The 19,889-nt window shown below is 36.7% G+C and overlaps 1 protein-coding gene across 2 annotated transcripts in view; it reads right to left on the bottom strand.

Annotated features, from left to right (window-relative positions):
* Slc5a12 (solute carrier family 5 member 12) overlaps positions 1 to 19,889 on the bottom strand; it is a 44,773-nt gene that overhangs the window by 16,255 nt on the left and 8,629 nt on the right. For both annotated transcript variants that reach the window (XM_041679216.1, XM_041679217.1), the window contains exons 3-9: positions 18,920 to 18,971; positions 17,976 to 18,043; positions 11,782 to 11,936; positions 11,528 to 11,668; positions 7,949 to 8,078; positions 6,921 to 7,009; positions 4,123 to 4,235 (exon numbers count right to left, since the gene is read on the bottom strand). In XM_041679216.1, coding sequence (XP_041535150.1) covers positions 4,123 to 4,235; positions 6,921 to 7,009; positions 7,949 to 8,078; positions 11,528 to 11,668; positions 11,782 to 11,936; positions 17,976 to 18,043; positions 18,920 to 18,971 — 748 coding nt within the window. The remainder of the gene's footprint in view (positions 1 to 4,122; positions 4,236 to 6,920; positions 7,010 to 7,948; positions 8,079 to 11,527; positions 11,669 to 11,781; positions 11,937 to 17,975; positions 18,044 to 18,919; positions 18,972 to 19,889) is intronic.

The following is a 19,889-nucleotide window of genomic DNA, read 5'->3' as shown; positions in this document are numbered from 1 at the left end:
ACACCTCATTTTTGATAAAGGAGCTAAAAGTATACAATGGAAGAAAGAAAGCATCTTCAACAAATGGTGCTGGCACAACTGGATGTCAACCTGTAGAAGAATGAAAATAGACCCATATCTCTCACCATGCACAAAACTCAAGTCCAAATGGATTAAAGACCTCAATATCAGCCCGAACACACTGAACCTGATAGAAGGGAAAGTGGGAAATACCCTACAACAGATGGGCACAGGAGATCGCTTCCTATGTATAACCCCAGAAGCACAGACATAAAGGGCAACATTGAATAAATGGGACCTACTTAAACTGAGAAGCTTCTGTAATGCAAAGGACAATGTCACTAAGACACAAAGGCAACCTACTGACTGGGAGAAGATCTTCACCAACCCCGCAACAGACAAAGGTCTGATCTCCAAAATATATAGAGAACTCAAGAAACTAGACTTTAAAATGCTAATTAACCCAATTAAAAAATGGGGCACTGAACTGAACAGAGAATTCTCAACAGAAGAAGTTCAAATGGCCAAAAGACACTTAAGGTCATGCTCAACTTCCTTAGCAATCAGGGAAATGCAAATCAAAACAACTTTGAGATATCATCTTACACCTGTCAGAATGGCTAAAGTCAAAAACACCAAGGATAGCCTTTGCTGGAGAGGCTGTGGAGGAAGGGGTACCCTCATCCATTGCTGGTGGGAATGCAATCTTGTGCAACCACTATGGAAGTCAGTGTTTCGGTTTCTCAGGAAATTCGGGATCAACCTACCGCTAGACCCAGCAATACCACTCTTGGGAATCTACCCAAGAGATGCTCTATCATATGACAAAAGCATTTGTTCAACTATGTTCATAGCAGTATTATTTGTAATAGCCAGAACCTGGAAACAACCTAGATGCCCTTCAATGGAAGAATGGATGAAGAAAGTATGGAATATATACACACTAGAGTACTACGCTGCGGTAAAAAACAATGACTTCTCGAATTTTGCATGCAAATGGATGGAAATAGAAAACACTATCCTGAGTGAGATATCCCAGACCCAAAAAGATGAACATGGGATGTACTCACTCATAATTGGTTTCTAGCCATAAATAAGGGTCATGGAGTCTACAATAGGTGAACCTAAAGAAGCTAAGTAAGAAGGTGAACCCAAGGAAAAACATATAGTTATCCTCTTGGCTAAGGGAAGTAGACAAAATTGCCGGGGAGAAAATTGGGATCTTGGGGGTGGGATGGGATGGGGGTAAGGGGAGATGGGGAGAGAAAAGGTAGAAGGGAAGGAAGGGGGGACTTGGGGAAACAGGAGGATTGGGATAAAGGAAGGTTGGATAGGGGAGCACGGAAGCACAATTCTTAGTTAAGGGAGCCACTTTAGGGTGGGCAAGAGACTTGACCCTAGAGGGGCTCCCAGGTGCCCAAGCTGAGGTCCCCAGTTAGTTCCTTGGGCAGCTGAGGATAGGGAACCTGAAATGACCCTATCCTAGAGCAATACTGACAAATATCTTGCATATCATCATAGAACCTTCATCTGGTGATGGGTGGAGATAGAGACAGAGACCCACACTGGAGCACTGGACTGAGCTCCCAAGGTCCCAATGAGGAGCAGAAGGAGGGAGAACATGAGCAAAGAAGTCGGGACCATGAGGGGTGCACCCACCCACTGAGACAGTGGAGCTGATCTACTGGGAGCTCACCAAGGCCAGCTGGACTGTGACTGAAAAAGCATGGGATAAAACTGGACTCTCTGAACATGGCGAACAATGAGGGCTGATGAGACGCCAAGGACAATGGCACGGGGTTTTGATCCTACTTAATGTGCTGGCTTTGTGGGAGCCTAGCCAGTTTGGATGTTCACCTTCCTAGATATGGACAGAGGGGGGAGGACCTAGGACTTACCACAGGCAGGGAACCCTGACTGCTCTTTGGACTGGAGAGGGAGGGGGAGAGGAGTGGTGGGAGGGGGAGAAGGGCGGGAGGAGGGGGCGAAAGGTGGGAGGAGGTGGAGGGAAATGGGATGCTGGGAGGAGGTGGAAACTTGTTTTTTATTTTTCTCTCCTTTTCGAAAAATAAATAAATAAATAAATAAAATTAAATTGAAAAAAAAAAGAACAGCTAAGCAAAGTCAGTCCTGGTAAGTACTTGGATGAAAGAAAATATTATGAGAAAATCATATCATCCACAATATAAATAAAAAGGAAAAGGACAGGAAAACACCAGAGAGAAGGAGGCTACGGAGAAAAGTATAGGGATTTGAAGAAGAAAATTGAAAGTTGCAGACCAGATAGTGCAGGGAAAGTACCTATAATTGTTAAAGAGAATTTCTTTAAAAAGAAATCTCAGGTCCACACTGGAACCAATAGAAAGTTGCCCTGAGGGTAAGACTCCACCCATCAAAGGCTCTAACTAGTGAAAATGCAAATGTTTTCAAAGTTAAGATCCTGGGGTGACAATGATTGCAAATAACTTCCCAGGAAAGTTTCACCCAAGGTCAACAGCTAGGGCACATTAAAGGACCCTAGGTCTGTGGCAAGTCAAAAAGAAGAGTGAAATTTTGCCCTTTGCTAGAAAATGTATGGAACTGGAGAAGAGAGAAGTCATGGGCCGTGTATGTGCTCAAAATACATGACAGATGAAAGAAAATGTCTTTATGAAGCTCGTAACTATATACAATGACTATACACTATAAAAGTAACAATAATATAAACAAAATAAGTGAGCCATTGAATAATATATTATGTAATCATTAAACTCCTATGTTTTCAAAGCACACATAAGAAAATGCACAATGAAGATTGCTATAGTAAAACAACCAGAAACAGAATTAGGTAGGCACCATTTAACTTACAAATTAAATTATTTTTCTAAATTAATTGCACTTCCTATATTAAGCATATAAGGGAAATAATTTATTTGTACTTTAAAAGCAGCTAGCTTGGGGGCTTGAGAGATAGATGCCTATTGGTTAAGAGTACACACTACTCATGCAGAAAATTTGAGTTAATTTCCCAGGTAGCTCACAACTGCCTGCAGCTACAGTTCCAAGAGCTCTGACACCCTCTTCTGACCTCTATGGCCACTACACTCAAGTATACAAACCCCTACACAAACATAAACATATATATGTAATAATCAGAAATAAAAATAAAAGTGTAAAAAAGCAGCAAAGTTTATAAAAATATAATTCAATGTGGTAGTTTCAGTGACTGTAATATGTAGTTTTTAATAATCAAAAATCACTGTGTATAATATATGCAATCATATTAATTCACTACTGTCTTCCTCCAACTACTTCTGTATTCTCCCAAAACCTCCCTCCCATCTTCAAGTCCTCTTTATTATTCTTTACCAACCTATTGAGTTCAATTAGTGCTTCCCATAAACTCATGTATGTGGGGACGTTCATTGGTGCATAATCAACCTATTCTCCTAGGACCACACTCCTAAAGAAAATTGAATCTCCCTTACCTAACAACTATCAACTGTCAACCATCTATATCACACTCCAAGTTCAGAAAACAGCTTGATAAGGGTCAGAAATATTATTAAAACCAGAGTTAAGGGAGAACTAGAGAAGAACAGTGTCATCTGGACCTGACAGGACCTCTGAACCCATGAGCTCATAGCAACTCTAGTTGGGTGCATAAGATCAAGCCAGTCAATAGAACATTCCAGCAATGATGGGTAAGGAACAAACAAGCCCATACCTCTAGCTAAGTGGATAATATGCACTTTTTAATTAAACAGGGAACATTCATTCCCTTAGAGTACATTACTCAGAGTTTTGTTTCAAGAGAAAATTATTAGATAAATGGCCAGGCATACTGAAAAGCGCAACTCCTCATGTAAAATGTCTGATAAAATCAACTCAACATTATCAATAGACATTGATGTAAAGATATTAGAGATACCTGAAAAGTAAGACCAGTACAAGGTGAACTAGCTAGTCATTCCTTCCTGGTACCCTTCTGGTAAGATCTTCAGAAGTGTGAGACTCTACGTGTCTGTGTCTCCACATGCATTTATGTCTATTCATGCATCCTGAAGAGCACATGCAAGATTTTGCTATTTGGCCCATTTAAAATTCACAATAAATAGCAGAAGTTCTACCAACTATACCTACATAAGCCTTTACTGATCCAGGTGCTCTTCTTGTCGGAGAGATGTGGAAAACAGCTCTTGACAAAATCCTCAAAGGTCACTGTTGCTAAGGCATTGATGCTAGCGGCCACTGTGCTACAGAAAGAAAAACAAATAGGCAAACAAGAAAATAGTCTGAATTAAGAAGGATGAGTTATATGTCAGCTTTATCATTTAGGAGAGGCAAAAACACAGAGCCTTGTAAAATACATGTATTGACATTTGTCCACATTCTAGAACTCAGTGACATGCATGGCAGTTAACTCACCCTTCAAATCATTATCTATGCAACTATTCTCTGAAAGAAGATAATTTTTCACATTATGACTCCCATTAATTTCCCTTGACATTATGGCAACAATAATGGAAGGATTTTTCACAAAATGAGCATGTGTATACAATGGGAGTGTCCCTCTAAGCCTGAGAGGAAGCAGCAAAGTAGTAACCAACCTAACCCAGAGTAAGTGAAATTTTCTATTAAGTAAAAAAGTCTTTATCTGTGTATTCATTTATTCACACATAAGTGATGAATTTGAAAGTCGTAGTCTTAAACATAAAGCAAAGAAAACCAGCCTACAACTCACAATCCCAGAGAACATAGACAACAATGAGGACCCTAAGAGAGACATACATAGATCTAATCTACATGGGAAGTAGATAAAGACAAGATCTCCTGAATAAATCGGAAGTATGGGGACCTTGAGGAAGGGCTGAAGAGGAGGGGAGAGGCAGGTAGGGGAGCAGAGAAAAATGTAGAGCTCAATAAAAATCAAAATTGAAAAAAAAAAAGAAAGTCGTAGTCCTTGCAGTCTACTTGGGAATACAGACATTCAACAACCAATTTTACAATTTACTACAGTTTGTAGGGTTACTATGAAAGGCAGGAGTAAGGTGCTGTGAAACTGGTAAGAGATGATCTCTTCATAAGTAATGGTTAAGAAAGTTGGGGAAAGGATTCAAGAAAAGTAGGTGAAAGTCCTTGAAGAATAAAGGGGAAATCACATGCATACACATTGAGGTGCGAAGATGATCACTGTTTTCTATAGCCTGAAGCTTCCAGAGAGGCTGGAATGTAACTAGTAAAGGAGAAAGGTGAGAGAATCCCATAAAGAAACAAAGAGCATAACCAGGTAGCAGCACTGCTCTCTCTCCAACTTCACAGAATTGCCTTGATAGACCATTGGAGCATCAGGAAGCTGGTGTTCTCTTTGTGAAAAACAGTGAAAGCTTATTTAAATTCCTCACATAGATCAAGAATCTTTTAGCTAGTCCAATAACTGAATTAACTTCAAAAGGTGAAAATTTCTCATCCAAGAATGGTTCCTTCTAAAAAATAAAGTAGTGATTTCTTCTTCAGTTGTTAGTCATTGTTCAAAGCACATAGCTACATAAAAAGACAGGCAAATGAATATAACTAGTAGAAAAGAAGGAAAACTCAAAAATAAACACTGTAGCCTTAATAATTTGAGATAGAAATCTAACAGAAAATCAAGTAAAAATAATTGAGATAAAAACACAATGTACAGAAAATTACATAATACTAATAACCAGACTCAGCCCTAACACACAACGTTATATGTTATAGTCCTGAAAAGCACCAACATCATTACAGACATAGACCATGAGAAGAATACAAAGGAGAGTTAATAAGATATTTAAAATCTATAGACGAATTAAGATGAAATAAAAGCAGTAATTCAAGGCAAGAGAGGAAAGGCAGCGTATTTACTAGAAAATAAAACAAATGGCTGATAATTTTGAAGGGAAACATAACATGTGCTCTACTTAAGTTTTATATCACATATATAGGGTAAATGATTCAATAACTTCATTAGTATAATAAATATACTAAGTAGTATTCATAATCATGTAATAGATTTCCTTACTGAATGTATTATGAACCAAAAGAGGTAATATCAAACATGATTTATAATTTCAGTATTTTAAGGATTGCTGGGTAATGAGGCAGCATAATGTAGGCCCATGTTGCTGTAATCGGCTCTTTATCAGGCAATGTAATGAAGTCATAGAAATCAAGTTGAAGCTGCAATGGAAACTCAACGAAGATAGAAAAAAACAGCAACATGCATTGGTCATTGGGATGAGATATGGGCAGATGGAAAATCCAGATTGAACTATTGACCATGTGAGCTGTAACATCAAGGACACAAAGTCAGAACTGCTCAAAACCTAGGGAGCACATTTTTTTACTATGATGTTCCCCAGATACAATAGATGGAACATTAGGGTTTAATGCATGCATTTCTGAATCCTAATCTCATCTTTGGCCAGTCACCCTTTTTTATACTACTAGAATTTCAAAGTATGGTATTTTCTTCTTGATTTCTTTCTGATACCCACTACTGAGTTTACCTTTACTGTAATGGGGAGACTTTAGTCTTTTGTTTATTGCTGGAACAGTAAAAACTCTTAGGTCTTTTGTGATGGAATGAATACAAAGTATAAACAATAACCAGGAAGTTTTAAAGTAGAGGTTAAGAATACACCTGCGTCAGGCCTCCACTGTTTACTTACCATAGGTTAGTTGTCTCCCTCATACTTATTAAATATGTTTCCTTATCTGCACACTGACGAGAGTGTGAGTAAAGATTCTTCTTCACATGCTGTGTGATACCAATGATCAAATAGAAATAGAATATTGCAGTAGGCCAATTGACACTCAGCAAGGGCTCAGTGGACAGCTGATCATGACTGTCATCATTCCAGTCTTCACCACTGCCAGTACAACCATTGATATCTTCAGCTTGTCAGCATACTAACCTCAGAGTTCCACTAAAGGCACAAGCCACAAAAAGTCCTGGCAGCCCTGGCATAGTGTCAAAAATCTTCATGACAAAGTACGGCATCAACTGAAAAAAAAAAAGAAGCAGAGATAAAGGGAGAGGGGAGAGAAGTGAGAAGGAGGTGTATTGTTATCTCTGCAATATTTAAAGTGTTGAAATATAAATCGCAGTGAAAGGAGATGAGAAACTCACTTCCCAGTATCTTCAACATGTGAATTTTACTATCTGTTTTCTCTGAATTTATAATTAAGTTCTAAAATCCAATTCTTAACATATGTTGTTCAGGGGATCTAGGTATGCCCAGCTTGTGGGAAAGAAGACTATACTAGACAAAGTAGGGCAACTGAATATATGTTGATAGAAAAGGGCCGTGAGTGAATGCTTCTCATGAGCATACTATCTCTGAGTCTTCAAAACCACACAGTATTCTATGCTTTCATGATACAATTGTGTTATGCTGAGAAAATATGATATTAGGCAGTATGAGAATAAGAATAATTCAATTCTATTTATTTAATGTTACTTTAATTTTTATGCTTTTTGAAATATGATCTCATAGACCATGGTATCCTCTCAGATTCCCTTTGTAAACACTGCTAACCTTAAATTCCTGATCCTTCCGGCTACACATTTATGTGCTATAATATAAAGTGCATGAAACTGTCCTCATTTTAATTCAATTAAAGAAACATTAATAAACCTCAGATTACAAAGAAAAGGACTATAAAGTATCATCAACAACCAAAGCCATGGGTTAGAGATGACTTTCTGGTTAGTCGTAGCCTGTCTTCAGACTTTGTCTTCATTAACAAAGGAAGGTGTTGTTTTTCTGCTGACTTACTTCTGCATATTAGAAAGCACTGTGTGATGTCACCCAGGAGCTCAAATAGGAAGTCAAAGGCTTGTGCTTGGCAAGTGAGTGAAGGCCCAGGCAGAATAAAGATAACCCCAGTACTACCCAACATATTCAGTACATTCTACTCAGAAATCAGTGGAAGTGCATACCTGGTCTGGTGCTGAAATAGCACCAGATGTCCAAGGGTCACAGTCTTTGAAGTTCGAGTACATGATCAAACCACAGAAGACAGCACACACCGCAATCATCCAGAGACCCAACAAGTTAAAGTACAAGGCACTAGAAGAGAAGACAAAGGCCAATTGGTAAGCTGGCTGCTACTTTGTCCTAGGGTAAGTTCATGACTAAAGACTGAAGGAGTTCCCTCTTTCTAGCTTTCAGGAAACATTACATTTTATAATATCACATTAAATGAGTCATTACACTTTTTAGGATAATTACAAATTTGAATAGGTTAAGATTTTTCCCTTTTTAAAAAGTGGGTTGGGGGGGGGAGGTAAATGGGAGGAGGTGGAAATTTTTAATTAATTAATTAATTAAAAAGAGGGTTTTGCCAAATTGTAATATGTATGATATATGACCTATTTTCTTTTATAATATTTCACATACTGATTATTCTCATTATATAACTTTAAGTAGCTTTTCCCCCTACTCAATTAATGAAACTGTCAAAAAGCCAACTTGCATTTTAATAACTTCTTCGAGGGAGATAATAATGAGATAACATAAAAATAGACAAGTATTTGTTTCAGTCATTTTGAGATGAAGGCAGATGAAAGTTAAAGTTGAGTATTTTAAAGATAATAGGAACAAACTAGAATCAAATATCTATAAAGAGAAGAATGTTTTGGTGAAATAAATAATACCTTTCTGCTTTTCTATTAATATACTTATTTAGCTTTGAAATGAAATCTCCACTTATTCCAGAAAGGTCTTAGACATCTAGGGACAAGAATCCATTCTCCTTAGACTCCTGAATTCTAAGTACAATAGGTGTTTGTCATGTGTTCAATTATTACTTTCCCTTGTCATGTGTTGATTTTCTGCCTCCTAAAAGATTAGTACATGTAAGTTAGTAGATGACCTTGAAAACTTAAGGTCATCTTAAACATGATTTGGTGAAGTTCATACTATCCTACAGGAACTAGCACAGTTACAGTTGGATCTTTTTTCAAGGTCCTTTACTTTCATACAGGCATTTGAGTGTCAAGATTTTACTTATATTTCTAATCTCAGGGAAGACATGAAAGTAGACATCCTTCCATTGTGCTAAAAATATTTCATTGTGATGAATTTAAAACTGGCCATTTTTTAAATGAAGATGATTCAACATTCAAATGTAAGAACACACATTTCTTTCATGGCAACACGAATGTTTTGAGATACATGAAAAAGTGTGTATGTATGTGTGTACACATGCTCATACTCTTCCAATTTGTGGGTATCTTTATGTTTCTGCATATACACAAAAGAATGGCTCTTCTTAAGGATTTCAATATTTAACAAATAACAAACATTTAACAAGCACAATGTTTTATTCTTGGTGCTTTATGGAAAATAATAGATGACAAAGGTATAGTTCCTAATGTACACCTCCTAATCTTTTAGGAGGCAGAAATTCAAAATGCCACAGGAGAAAGTTATAACTGGGCACATGAAAAATACCAATTGTACTAAAAACTCAGGAGTCTGAGGAGAATGGATCTTGTCTCTAGAAGGCTAAGATTGTTCTGTAATAAGTAGAGATCTTATTTCAAAACTAAATAAGTGTATTTAAAAAAAGCAGACATGTATTATTTATCTCACCAAAAGATTCTTCTCTTTATAGGTACTTGACTCTAGTTAACCTGAAAGCAGATTTTTACTTGAATTTTAAATGCAATTTAAGATCAAAGTCACATGCATTTTCAGTTGTTCAGCCATTTGATAAAATTATGGGCATCACTTAATTAAGTGTGGAAGATTTATTTAATATCATTTACTTTAGTGGTATTTTCATGCATCACCAGTAGTTTGCTAGACTTCTAGAAGATGTATCTGCTCTCTTCATTTTGCGTTACAAAAAATACATATGGTAACATGGTAGTTCCCGACTTACTTAATGGCTCAACATACAAAACGTTTGAATTATTTCAAGACAATTTTATGTCTCATTTAATGAAAATAAGAAATTGTACATTGAAGTATTTTTAAATTGTGTGAAGAAATAGTCATAGTTACTAAACTTGATCCAAGAACCATGAAAAGCACCCCTGGGGGTGTAATTCCATTTTGTGTGAAATTTGTGGGGTTTTTTTGCTAGCTGTATAAAATAATGGAGAAATGCCTTAGGTTTTTCTGTAGAGAATAGACTGTTCTGGAACTTTTGGTTGTACCCAGACAATCTTACTGTGCTTATTCTCATATCCCTGTGAGAACTGGAGCAAACACAGACACATAACCTTATATTTTAGAGTTCTTACATCTCTCCTTAGAAATGTTAATGATACCTGTATCTGTTAAATTGAATTAAAATGGATATCAGACCTGACTAATCCTGAAGCAGAAGGATAGATGTAGAGGAAATTTAACTGTGATGGGTTTGCAAGTGTAAGTGAAGCTTGGTTTGTTCCATTTTTCTAAGTGTCTACATTTTGAAAAATTGAAGCTTAAGGGAAACATATAGGAGGATTGCAAACAACTTAAAGAACTAGGGCTTCTCATAAAGATGAGAAAATATGGTGGTTATATAGCTGTAATCAGTAAAGTGTGTTCTGTGTTTTACTAGTGTGTCTGTCCACACAGTATAAGTGCTATCCCTATATTCCTTCAATGGTGCCATGGACCATATTTGAGTAGCAGCTGCCTGGCCTACCTGTTGCCATTTTTTCCCAAATAAACATTTTAAAATACCAAAACATGTCACAGTTTGCCTACTACCACATAAAAATTAAACTACAACTGAAGACAGCACACAATGAATGAAAAATGATCAGGGCCATCTCGTACTGGAGACTACAAGCAGGAATTGTGATTTGCACCTTATCCCTACTCAGTGCACCTAATCTAATCTATTGCTCAGTCAATGGAGACAGACCTTAATTGAGGAAAAAGCCAAGCAGGGTATGCTGGGATGGAAGTAGTCATGTTTGGCTGAAATAGCTGTTGAAAGGGCTGGAAGAATGTGGAAGAGTACCTACTATACAAGTATGTAGACTTATGTCTAGATCTAGCACTCTGGTAAAAATCTAGACATGGACTGTACATGTAATCCAAAGCTGTGAAAGACAGAGAGACTAGACTGCTAGACTAGCTTCAACTACAGGGAAACATCATGTCTCAAAGCATTAACAACTGGAGGGGCCTGATGGCACACACCTTTAACACAGCATTCAGGAGGCAGAAGCAGGCAGATCTCTGAGTTCACGACTGCCTGGTCTACATAGTGAGCTTTAAGACAGTTAGGGCTATGTTGAAAAACCCTATCTCAAATAAATAATTAAACTGAGATGGAGATTGATAAAGCAGGGCATCCAACATCCTCCTCTAGCTTCCACACATATGCACTTACCTCCCAAACACATACTTTTACATACACCACACTCACAGGCATACAAATATACACTCATAAACACAAAGACTTTGAACAGGATAAATAAGTCTCTTCCTTTATCTCATGCATCCATACATAAGTAATGACTCACCGAGGTAAGGGATAACATAGAAATTGTTCTTAACCAACAACTTACAGCTTAGCATGCTTTTCTGTCTTGCAAGAGATGCATCTCTGGATGGTCGATTGGTTAACTCCATAGATTCCAAGCCAAGTAAAAGTTCCTCCTACTGTAATTGTCCAAAAAGTGTGCCGTCTGAGGGGGTCTACATCGAAGCTGTGACACAAGAAAGATGGGATAAGAGGCATGGTTCTTTGTTGCCCAGCTGTTATTTTATGGGGTCATGTAATTAAATTTTATGAAGGGTAAAAAAGTAGCGTTGAACATACTCAACTACGTTTAGCCGGGATCCATTTCGTGAATGCTCTAACACATTGTGGAACCCACCAGCGTGATTCGATCCTTGAATGAGAACTGTTAAGAAGCCCACAATCATGACAACCATCTGAAACGCATCTGTCCACACCACTGCTTTTAAACCTCCCTGAAAGGGGGAGAATGGTATGAGTTACTGAAAATGAGGGCTGTAACTCCTCCAACTCTAGACAGTCTCCCTGGTACTGATTCATACAAAACTCATCCTGACTGTAGTAACATCTTTCAAGTGACAAGTTCTGAGTTAACACATGGCGGCAAAATGGTAAGTGATGGAGGCATGTCCCCTCTGCAGTTCCATGAGTTTGTAAGTTTAATAGTAGAGTTGGAAATTAAATAATAATACAAACCTTTACTTAAAAGTGTGGGAAGGAGCAATGAAGACTAGTTACTTGTGAGAAATACAGGAATGCTATCACCTGGTCTGAGGAAGTGACAGTTAAGGTAAGTTCTGAGTAATGGATAAAAATCTATGAGGTTCGGCACACAAGCTGAGGATCTGTTTGGAGAGTTTGAACAAAAAAGAAGTAGAAGTCTCTGAGGAAATGAGAGAATCCTGGGAGCTGCAGATGGAAGGTGCAAATAGACCAAAAGGAGAAGATAGATTTAGATGAGACCACTTAAATAATATCCTAAGAACAAAGAGAATCACATGATGACATTTGTTTCACAGTAGCTACTGTGAATGGCAAGGCTGCAGTAGAACATAAATTTCTAAGTTTATTCTTGTTTTCCATGCCCAAGATGATCAATGATTGAAGCAGGGCAGAGATGGAAATAACTACATGGCTTTGAGAGGTATTCTAGAGAATAGGATTCTCATACTGCATGTTTCATTAAATACAGGTAAGGAAACAATGAAAGAATTGGGCAATTACACAGGTCCAGCTGGACAACCTTAGGATATTTATGAACCTAGTGATAGCATGTTATAAAAAATGAGAGAGAGAGACAGAGGCAGAGAGAGAGAGAGAGAGAGAGAGAGAGAGAGAGAGAAATTAAGAAGAAATAAATGTCAGTTTCTACACATAGGTGGAGGAAGGTGTTTTGAGAGCAACATGGTGATTAGACAGTCAGACAAATACACCAGAGTTTCAGAAAGGCTAATCTAATGGTTAAGTTTAGTATAGATACTGGGAAAGAGGTTAAAGTAGTAATTATACCAAGGCTGCCTCCCTTTTAGTGAAGGAGGCAGGGAGAAACAGTACCCATATTCCTCCCCAAGGATATTGAATTATCTGAGGCTAGAGGTGGGTTCTTTTATTCCTGGTTTTTTCAAAGTTTCCCAAATGATTCTAATGCAGAATTCTTGTTGAAATCATGTGTACAGAAGGGAAAGAGAAAAATAAGAGCTTACTGTAGCAATCCATGACTTGAATCTCCTAGGATCATATTGAACATGACAAAGGCAATTAGGGAAAGATTAAATGAAGTTGCATATAAAATGTGCTTTTTCAAGTGAATAAGTGCCAGTAAAATGAAAGGAGGTGATATTTTTAACACTGAAAAATAGAATTATCATCGTGTTACTCCTCCAGAGTGTCAGTAACTTCTATGAAAAGTTGACACACTTATCTTTAGCTTGAGCAGAAAGAAGACACTGGAGTAACCTATCGTTTATTTATAAACTATTTACTTTTTTCTATGACTGCTTACACCCATTTTCTTTCTTAAGCCTATGATATTTTTAACACACTCTAACCTATTGAGAGATTATTTTTTCCATCTGGACCTGTCTTTATTGAGTGACTCAAGCCTTTTCTGACCTCGTGAGCCAAACCTTCAACTGCTACACACCTTTGCACTGGCAGCAGACTCCATCCTACTTAGGTACATGAGATCCAAGTCATAAGCCTGGTTAAACATTTAACCCTTTAACAGTTTTGTTTTGTTTCTTTAGGAAGCTGGTGCCTGTAGAGTAGCATTGCCATTTCTACTTAGCATGCGAGCTACTCAAGTGGTGGCTATAGAGAAAAGCCACTTAAAGGATCTGTGTGCATTTCTATCTTTTTCTTTTTCTGTTCAACTTTCTCAGGCCCTATGTAGAAATTTGTGCCCCATGTTGGAACACCATATGTGCCAGGCTTTCTTGGACTGTGAACCAGTTCCCAAATGATGGCACAGAGGTTTCTTATAAATGCTTGCTCTTAGTTTAGGTTTGTCCCACTAGCTCTTATAACCTAATGTATCCTGTTTCTCTTCATCCACATTTTGCCTTGGAGCTTTTTACCTCTCTCTCATTCTGTACGTCCTACATGGAGTTTGGTTGCTTGGCAGCTACCTGGCTAGCTCACCCTGGATATTTCCTTCTCTTTCTTCCTTGTTCTCTTATCTTTGAAGGTTAGATGACTGCTTCTACTCATTCTGTCTACCCATCAGTCCCAACTCTCCCTCTATTGCCTAACTATTGACTGTTTTCCTTTTTATTAGACCAATCAGGTACCTTAGGCAAGCAAAGCAGCACATTTTTACATTTTTAAACAAGTGCAGCATGAACAAATATAACACATTTTTACATTGTTATATAAATGCAGGATAAAAAATGTAATACCTTTTAACATAATTAAAATAATATTCTTCAACCTAAAATGTAACACATCTTCTACAACTGATGGAAAAATAATTTATCCTTTTGGTGAGCCATTGTCAGTCACCTCTTGCCTAGTTAGATGGAGAAGGGATTCAGAAGAAGTATGTTGAGATGAGATTAGATGAAAGACTCAGACACACCTAATGAAATAATTTCAAATCCATGCTAACAAGCTTGTTGCCCCCACAAATGGACAAAAGTATTTGATCAGACAGTCAACATGAATACATGATAGTCTTAGGCATGCAGGTTGTGCAAGAAAGAATGGAGGTGTAGAATTGGTTAAAGACACTCTGAACCACTTATAGGTTTTTTTCATCTGAATCTATCTTTACTGTATATCTTTCTTTTTTGACTACATGAGTAATTTGCTAAGCAATATGGCTAGGATTAAAGCCATGGCTTTTTCTGCAGTATCCACATCATTCTTTAGCTTTCTGAGAGTCTAGCTTCATGGCAGAGATACTGGCCAGAACCATGTTTATTGCCACAACTCTACAGAGTTTCAAGGTCCCTGCCACCACAAAGAAGCACACTGCCAGCTATTCATAAACGCCATTTAAGTGTTCAGTGGTGGGGCCTCTTAAAAGAGCCGCAAGGATTTGCAGCTAATGTTGAGTCAGGAAGCCTCTATTAAATGATATGTGCTTGCCTCTAACAAACAGAGCCTCTCTGAGTAAATGCTGCTACCAAGAAGCTGAGCTTAACTCTGTTTCTTTTGTTTCTAGAATTACTTCCCAAGCTCTCTAAGGTTCTATGTGGATATAGTTGTCCACATTGGTGCCATTTGTTGACAGAGGTTTCTGTACCATGTGGTCCCATAGCCTTTCAGTCCCCAAAAAATACGTAAAGGTCTACATTAATCATAAAATGGTTGGCCTATTAGCTCAGGATTTTTATTAACTCCTATATCATACATTAACCCATAATTCTTATCTGTGTCAGCCATGTGTTTTGGTAACTTTTATTAGCGAGTCATTCTCATCTTGCTTCCTCTGTATCTGGGTGATGACTGTAGAATGAACCTTTTCTCTTCCTAGAATTCTTCTGCTCTGGTTGCCCTGCCCTTACTTCCTGCCTGGCTACTGGCCAATCAGTATCTTATTAAAGCAATTCAAGTGACAATTCTTTACAGAGAAGAAGACCATTGTCCCAAGCAATGAATCCAAGAGAATGCTTTGTTTGTCATAAGTACTTGGATTAATTGATACTCAGTTCTTCAAGGTAACTTTGTTGGAAATATAACTGTATATAATTTGAGATTTGTTTCCCTGCAATCATTGAACATTCTCTTTTTCCATTGTTACAAGCTTCTATAATAAATAATAAAAATTGCCAGGAAATATGCCAAATCAGTTCATGCATATGCTTCTCCATATCATTGGTTCTTTCATTGATCTTCCGTATATACTGTTCAGTGGTTTCACTGACATATCTAGCAATGGAATTTTCTTTATCTCCAAAGACAGTACTTGCTAAACTTATAGATTCCTACTCCTATCAGTTCTAAAGTACTTCAAAACATACTGTTTATAAATATTGTCTTTTCTCCATTTTGGGTAAATATACCACGTCTCCCCCTAGTCGCCAATTGAACATAAATTGAATCTCATTTTGTCATCATTATCTATTATTTCTCTCTCTCTCTTAATTTCATCATCTTTCTGAAATATGCTGTTTTTTCCTCTACTGTATCTTACAAAAAGACAGTCATTAAATATATTCCATTTATTAGAATAGTTGTAACATATTCATTTGTGATATACATTACTGAACTAGCTTATGCATACCACTTTATTCAACATCTTGCAATTCAGTATTTGGTATTCCTGAGAGGCTAAATCTTGTTTGAAGTTTTTACTGTTCCTCACTCGTGGTACCTTGTTACAGTCTGTTTCAAATGATCCGTTAGTTTAGAATTAAAATTGTGTTATATTGTCAACCTAAAAAAGATACATTCTCCAGGAATATTTTGTACTTTTTTTTCACAATGCATGAAACAAAGTGATTTACTAAACTTGAGTCACATCAGATTTATCCAAAGACCCAAACTTTACAAGAAAGTCCCAAACTCAGCTGATATCCATAAGAGTCAAAAGCTCACTAATACAATAAGAATACAGTTATGAGCTTGCCGAATAGTCTGATCCATCTTGCTCTAACAGTGTCTACAACTTTCAAATAATAGTCCTGATGTCCTGATGATCACACATTTAAATTATCTCTGTATTGTACAGTTTTGTTATGTATAGGTGGGTGGGAGCGGTGGGAGATGCTTTTGGGAGCTATGATACTCTGTGAAATCTAAGCCACAAATCTAAAAATTATGGATAAAATATAGTTTGACACGATCAAGGTAGACAGAGGAAGTGCCTCTTTTCAGGCAAAGTATGAGAAAGTGTGTAAGAATTATAGTTATGAGAACAAAAACAGAGAGAAATAAAGATAAATGTTTTAGCATTGAGAAACAATAGTGTCTGCAATATATAAAGGAGAGATAAAATTGTATATTATCATGACATATGTATATTATCATGATATATGTCACAAAGGATATGTGATATTAGCACAATGTCAAATACATGGAAAGTCAGTTATATGTCAATTTGTTTATTATTCTTTGCTGTGGCAGACAGACACCTGCTAATAATGAGAAAAGTATAACCAGATAGACAATGTACCTACCTTCTAATAACTAGTAAAGTATAATCAGAAAATTATATGATGATTCAGAAGAACAAAAGATTTCAATTTTATGAGTTGGGTAGAAAGTAAGCACACATTAACTATATAATGATCTAAATTAATTGTCAGAACTATATAAATATTCTATAAATACTACATAATCTGCTTGAAAATTGAGAGTTCATACAATCAAAATAATAAATGGTTTTTATATAAGAGATAAAATAGCCACAGGTTCCTATGATTTATTTATGCCAACTTCCCTTGATCATCCATGTACATGTATTTTGTCATTTTTTCTTAGAATATATAGAGAAATATAAATGTTATGTTTTTTGGACATTACAAAGGGTCATTAATCCTCTGATCCCTTGATATTTTTCGCTAAATTATTTCTCTTTAGACATGGTTTTCTTGATGATTTATTCCTCTGAATAAAGCTTTATTATTTTAGGATATTCATTGGGTTATTTTATAGTCCTAAATTGGATTCCTTCCCTGGACAGGCTTTACACATTTTTACATTACATGAATCAAAGTGATTTACAAAACTGGAATCAGTTAAGATCTCTACAATGACCCAACCTAGTGAAATAGTAGCCCACTCAGCTGCTAGCACAGGGACCCCAAAATAATAAAGCTTTATTCTTCTGAATAATCTCAGAACCCAAATACTCTTTATAAATGGAACTGCTAAGATTTTTTAAAGAAAGTAATAGTGTCTTCCTCAAGAAATTGTCATATAAAACAACATGTTTTCATTTAGTTCTGGAATAAATAGTTCATCCATAATTTGATACCCTCTTTTTGGAGATTTACCCTTATACCATATTATGAAGCAGTTTATAATATTATTTATGGCCCTGTACATACCAAACTGCAGTAGAATGTGCAAACAATTCCTGTTGCAAACACGGAGCCCCAGAGATCAAACCCAGTTACTACGAAAGAAGAAAAAACATTAAAGCAACTGTCTCTGTGAAAAGTAAAAGAACAAACTTGACCTCCTCTGATTCTTTAAATTCAGTCCTTCGTTCGGTTTTGCTGTTGCTTCTTACCCATGTCTACTGAAAAGCCAGAAGCCACCTATACTGATTTCAAAGCTTTTATTCTGTCATTTATCTGTAAAGCAATATTCATAATATCGCATGGAGGAAAAGCATGAATTTCAAGTTTTCTGCTAATTTTTAATATTAAATGTATACTGTTATACTTCTAGGCAATACAGAAAATAGTCTTGAAGCTAAGTTTTTGAGGAACTAGTACTTCCCAATGTAAACACACAGCTTAATTAATTTGACTAACAAGTTCTTTCAATATAGGAGATGTCACTGAGAAAACAAAATTCTGTTTTTGTTATTTTTTATTTTTATTTATTGTTATTTTCAGGATTCTATAATCTTGAAAGGATCAACTATACAACTCAATGTAATTATAAACACCTTTTACTCTTGTGGTCCGATTTTCTATTTTATGAAGTGATCTTCAACACCAATGACCTTACTTAGTACTTATGAATGTACAATACCAAAACTGCCATCATTTCAAAGATTGGAAAACAAACGTAAAACACCCAAATAAGCAACATGCAATTGAACTGTCTGTTTATAATCAAGCAATTTTGTAAAGCAAAATGCAGTAAATAATAGTTTCTATTATTTTCCGATTTCAGGACATTTTTAGAGATTCCTGTGACTGCTACAGTCATTTTGAGCCCACTAACTACGAGGATCTCTCTCCCATAAGGTATCAAATATATGTATTTCTTCAAAGCTGAGAACTCATAAATCTTGAGATGACATATGTCAATAACTCACCTTGATTGAGAGCCAGAGCAGGGGCATAAACCACAACTCCAGTGTAGAGAATCTGGTGGAGATGCCGGAAGAGAGAGAAAGTGCCATGAGACATAAGCCTGCCTAGAAAGTTCTTTATTGATCTTAGTCTGAATAACTTACTTCCTTCAGCTTGTTCACCAAACATTTCTTTCTCACATAGTCCTATTTTAAGGTGGCTTACTCTCTATTTGTAGAGGGAATTTACCTACAAGATTAAGAAAAATGGTTGGACCTTAAAGGTTCCTTCTAATTTTAATGTGCTATATTTGTATTTGGCATTTTCCAAAAGATAAACAGCAACTCCATGAAGGGCTGAGGGGATGACTTCCTCAGGCAAGAGGACTGGGTTTGGGTCTGCAAAATCCACACAAATACTTTTAGGCTTGGCAGCTTCCCTGTAATTCCAGCTGCAGAAGGTAGAGGGATCCTTGGAGCAAATTGGCTAGAGAGGCTGGCTGTATTGGTGAGTCTGGGATTGATTAATAGACACTGCCTTAAAGAATAACATAAAAAAGCAATCCAGGAAGATACCTAACATCAGTCTTGGTCCTATACACAAACACCTGTGCACTTGTACACATGCCAATGTGCACATACACACATATGCACGGGGCACATACAAACACACAAAAACAGGAAATTAAAATAATTTTTAGTTTAAAGCTTGAAAGCAATTCAGAAAATGGATTCAAAACTCCCTATCCTCGCTCCCTTCATGCACATAAACAATGTACTCTCTGCTGGCCTCATGAGAAACTTTACTAAAGAAAAAAGCTCATTTCAGCAATTTGCTACAAAACCAAAACAAACAGAAAACCTGAGCTTAAAATAGAGATGGGAAAGCTTCTGAGAAGTAACTATTTAAGGAAAAGTGATATTGAAGGTATCCTCCATTATCAGAACTTGCTCTAATCCACATAATTGCAATTGTTTCACTGGTGGAAATTAG

The sequence above is a fragment of the Microtus oregoni genome, unplaced genomic scaffold, assembly GCF_018167655.1.
Source record: "Microtus oregoni isolate MIOR12 unplaced genomic scaffold, Mior012 000031F_ref0000149, whole genome shotgun sequence".
NCBI classification, from domain to species: Eukaryota; Metazoa; Chordata; class Mammalia; order Rodentia; family Cricetidae; genus Microtus; species Microtus oregoni.
Note: the sequence above shows the minus strand (reverse complement) of the source record. Positions and strands in the feature narration are given on the sequence as shown.